The sequence below is a fragment of the Eptatretus burgeri genome, chromosome 18 (assembly GCF_056783735.1).
Source record: "Eptatretus burgeri isolate ZD-2024b chromosome 18, Ebu_testis_v1, whole genome shotgun sequence".
NCBI lineage: Eukaryota > Metazoa > Chordata > Myxini > Myxiniformes > Myxinidae > Eptatretus > Eptatretus burgeri.
In genome coordinates, this window is record NC_140978.1 from 47,830,991 (window position 1) to 47,835,990 (window position 5,000).

At 46.6% G+C, this 5,000-nt stretch overlaps 1 protein-coding gene across 6 annotated transcripts in view; it reads right to left on the reverse strand.

Annotated features, from left to right (window-relative positions):
• Positions 1-5,000, reverse strand: part of PLRG1 (pleiotropic regulator 1) — a 204,895-nt gene that overhangs the window by 106,888 nt on the left and 93,007 nt on the right. For 5 of the 6 annotated variants that reach the window (XR_015053148.1, XM_085863547.1, XM_085863546.1 and 2 more), the window contains one exon: positions 466-553. The exons of the other annotated variant lie outside the window; for it this stretch is intronic. Coding sequence is in view for 4 of the 5 variants with exons in the window: in XM_085863547.1 (XP_085719673.1) it covers positions 466-553 (88 nt within the window). In the remaining variant the exon portion in view is untranslated. The remainder of the gene's footprint in view (positions 1-465; positions 554-5,000) is intronic. 6 annotated transcript variants of the gene reach the window in all.

Here is a 5,000-nt window from a genome sequence, read left to right on the forward strand (position 1 = left end):
CCAGTGTCGATCAGCAACATAATAAGGTTCTGCTTGTACACAGCAGCTGAAGAGTGGGGAAAGTGGTTAATGGGCCCCAACACGGTCCTGACACACAATTTAAACCATGGGTATTCAAAACATTCGGGCACCTGAGAGTTGCGGTTTTCAATAATCACCAACTTTCAGAGATGCTGGTTATATGCGTAAATCAAATGACCTAAATGAGACAGCTGGCTTATATTTTCAAAACAAATTAAAATAAATGAAGAACAAATAAAAAGACAAATATGTGCAAAGCAATCTGGAGCAACAGCATCCACATCACAAAGGGGAGTTAGGGGGGGGGGCGGGGAAGAGGAGAAAGACATTCTTGCACCGAAAAAAGTGTGAACACATGGATGTGCACTCACACATACACGGTTTAGAATAAATATCGATGAAAAAATTAAATAAAAACGACGACAACAAAAAAAAAACAACAACCTTGTGCGTGGCAGAACCATTGCCAAGCTGTTCACAGGAGCCTCACTCGGGGTCTTTTGAATCTGAATTCCATCCGTGAGTGCAATGCCTACAAGTAGCATCAAAAAGTCAGCAACAAGGATCTTTCACAGATGCAATGAAACAAAGAATGCAAATGAGCCCAATAAAAGCGCAAGTGACATGTTTCTATAGACTTGCACCCATTATCATTCTCACGTGATAAGTGTATTTGTGAAATCAATTTCTACAACATGACAGTATTAGGTGGATTTGATGGTTAAATCACCAATTTCTTGACTGAAATTGTGATAATTTCTGAAAATAATGCGGCACTGACGATGTCTGGAAATGTCTGTCTCTCTCTGTGTCTCTCTGTGTCTCTCTCAAGAAGCCACAAGGTGGTCACGAACTGTCGCAAACTGTCACAAAAAATGGTCCTCTCGTCCTTTTTATAGGCAGCCCATCTGGGCGAAGCCTCAAGCAGACCAACAAAATCCACCTTGCCTATTGGCGCATCGTTGCACATGACAAAACCACCAATCTCACGATCATTGTAACGGCACTGCAACGGCGACTGGACAAACGGCAGAAAGCAGCCATTTGCCAGAATTACCGAGCGAAAACGTGAAGCGCTCATAAAACGTCAACAACAATTATCACCTCAATGTTCAGCCCAATATGAAAAAGAGCCAGTCAGCGTCCATAGAGCTGCTGAACGGGGTGTCAATCGTCGATGGAAAAAGGTGGACGCCAACGTCGGTGAAAGAGGTAAGCGTTGAATGTCGATGGAAAGAGGTGGGTGAGGTAAATGATCCACAGCAGTATTTGACCATCACAATAACTGTTCAGGAAAAGCCCGCAGTGTGCTTTAATCAAAGGTCCGGTAAGTCCAAGGTGTAAATAAATCATCCACCTCCAAGGCAATGTGTCCTGATGGAAAGGACGAGCAGTGAGACGAGCCTCCGTTGGGCTCACGGCTATCTCACGTGCATGAATGTGTCTGTCGTAAAGAGAAAGAGGAGCTTTCCATAAGAAAGGGAATCAATTCTATGCCCTTCTTTACGCATCAAAGTTACAATCCCACCAGACATGGGGATCGGTCTGTCCTGGACATGCATTTCAGGAAATAACTGTCTGAGGACGTAAATGTTGGTTTGTATTCGGTGGATCCGATTCCGAAATCCACAACAATATATTGTTGTGGTTGACCAAATTCGCAAACCACCATTCAGGTCCCTTAGGTGAGATATCTCGGTAAGTATATGTGTAGTTAGGCCCAAACCCGTTGTCTAGAGGGAATAAATGTCATTCATGCGGGCTGCGACTCTTCAGGATAGCCGTTTTTCTTTTACTATCTTTATTTTGGACCAGCCGCCATTATTACCACCACCAACCACGCCTCAACAGCCATCACAACAACAACCACCAACCACAACGCCGCTTCACAACAACAACCACCAACCACAATGCCGCTTCACAACAACAACCACCAACCACAACGCCGCTTCACCACAACCGCCACGACCTTTACCGTCACAACTCGCCACCATCGCATCACCGTCATCTCGCGCCACTCGTGGGCACCGATGCTGGACTCGTGCGGGGCGCGCACCGAGCAGTGTGTTCAAAAACATCACGGACTTTCCGCAGAAAAACGGATCAAAAACGACTCGCCCACTTTTGTTCCGTCCAATCGGTGAGCGAGGGGCGGTTTGGCCCCGCCTCCAGGGCGTTGGAGGGCGGTCGCTATATGCAAATTCATGGATCAAAAAGCATTCACGCCCACTTTTCCTCGGGCCAATGGGGAGCCAGCAAGAGAGGTGAAGGGTCGGAGGCAGAGGGTCAAGGGTAAAAGAGCGAAGCCACGGGGCTTATAAAAACGACTGCGTTCGTCAGACAAGTTGAGTAGGAGTTGAGTTGGAGAAGAGTTCAGTTGGAAGTTGAGTAAGAGTTCAGTTGGAAGAGAGTGGAGTGTGCGGGATTCAAGAGACTCGTCGGTGGAGCTGGAAAGAAGTGGTACTAGTCGGAGTGAAGAGGACGGAGCTGTGGAGAGGTGACAGCGGCGAAGGCGGACGAGGGGGTGCTCGCGTCGGTGCCGGGAGCTGCACACCAGAGAGGCCAGCAACGCGACCGAGGTGGAGGAGGAGACGCTCGCCGCGGGACCCGAGACAGGGTGAAACCCTCCTTTCCCCGAGCATAAGCAACCCCCTCCTGTTTCCCCCCGCGCTGAGATAGTGCGACAAAGGGGGCCCCCTTCCCACCCCCTACCAGACACTGTCCGCGAGGCCCGCGGAGTTGAGGCACCACCGCCGCTCCGCGTCTCATCATCAGACGGGTAAGCCCGACACGGTCTCGGCCCCAGGCCCGCCTACCCCCCTCATCCTGGAGGGTGGTTCTCTTTTCTTTTGCTTTGGGAATATGTGTTGTCGGCGCCGTCTGTGAAGTAAAATTGTATAAGTGTTGCCGTGTGCCCGGTAGTCGGATAGATCTGCATTGTTGCATTTGCTTTTTGTGTAATATTGCATTGTCTTCTTCTTTTACATGTGCTTTTGGTGGAATTGTATATGTGTGCTTTCCGTTCATCGCGAAATAAATGTGCTTATTGTTGAACTGTTTTCCCGCTTCGCTTCGTCATTTCTTTCATTGAATCCCCATCTTGCTTCACGTAAAGGGTTGGTCGTGGGCTAAGACGCCCGATAATTAATCGAACCGTCGAGGCCGACGAATAACACCACTCGGTTATCCCGATAGTACGGAACGGGTCGCTTAAAGTGGCCTGTGTCCGAAGTCGACCTGCGGCGAGGTGCGATCGCCCGGTCTACCCTCCGTGTGGGTACTTAGGAAGGTCGAATTTGGCGAGCAACCCTATCCCACGCAGGGGCCGATTGGCACGATCGCGGTGAGACCGAAAGGTCCACCCGTGACTGGTTCCCGGCGTTAGTCCGAGAGGGTCACGACTGGATTGTCCGTCCGGTGGGCGACGTGCCGCGATTCGAGTTACGTGGCCGTCAGCACGCCGGCGGGTGCGAATCCGCAACAATATGCATGTATGTATGTATGTATATATATATATATATATATATATATATATATATATATATATATATATATATATATATATATATATATATATATATATATATATATACATACATACATACATACATACATACATCGATATATTACTAAAACTCTCATCTTGTATGTATGTATGTATGTATGTATGTTCCCGAAATACAGCCAAAACGGTACACAATAGGCAAACATTTTATGGCCACCTTACACACCATTCGCCTGTGGTGTGCAGTATCATTTCATTCAAATCAGGCAACGAAAAAAATTATTAAAAAATCAATTCCCGATTCAGTCAAGTACTCCCCGGGAGAACTTGATCAATGCAAATAACCTCAGCGGTGTAGTTCGCTGGAGCTATCTTTTTTTCTCTCTCTCTTGACATCAACCACTGTCACAACGGGAACCCAACGGGTTCACGGGTCGTCTCGTATGTGTGTTTGTATATATATATATATATATATATATATATATATATATATATATATATATATATATATACATATATACATATATATATATATATATATATATATATATATATATATATATATATATATATATATATATATATACATATATACATATATATATATACATATATAGATATATAAATAAATGTATATATAAAAATATATACATACATACAAACAAACATACACTTAGCCTGGGGCTTATAAAAGGGAGCAATGCGGAGCCATGAAGAGAGCTTCTTCAATAACATTATAAATGTGTGACTGCCGTCCCTCGAGAGCATACAGTGGACTCCGTGCCGTGCTGTCGACGTGTCACCACCCCCGCGAAGCCAGACGGGCTCACCACCAGCTACAGATGGTGGACCAGTGCGGAGTGCACGTTGCCATGATTCCCAACGAATAAATAAGGAGATAACGCGCCATATTATGAGGCGAGAACACTCAGGTGGATCATCCCACGGAGGAACGTGCTTACATCTGCAGATCCTTACACGGTTAGGTTAGGGATCTTCCTTCTCACACGTCTGTGTGTCTGTCTGTGTCTGTGTCTGTGTCTGTGTCTGTGTCTGTCTGTGTCTGTCTGTGTCTGTGTCTGTGTCTGTCTGTGTCTGTCTGTGTCTGTCTGTGTCTGTCTGTGTCTGTCTGTGTCTGTCTGTGTCTGTCTGTGTCTGTCTGTGTCTGTCTGTCTGTGTCTGTCTGTGTCTGTCTGTCTGTGTCTGTCTGTGTCTGTCTGTCTGTGTCTGCCTGGGTCTCTCTGTCTGTGTCTGTCTGTGTCTGGCTGTTTGTGTCTGTCTGTGTCTGTCTGTCTGTGTCTGTCTGGGTCTGGCTGTCTGTGTCTGTCTGGGTCTGTCTGTCTGTGTCTGTCTGGGTCTGTCTGTCGGTGTCTGTGTCTGTCTGTCTGTGTCTGTCTGTGTCTGTGTCTGTCTGTCTGTGTCTGTCTGTGTCTGTCTGTCTGTGTCTGTCTGTCTGTGTCTGTCTGTGTCTGTC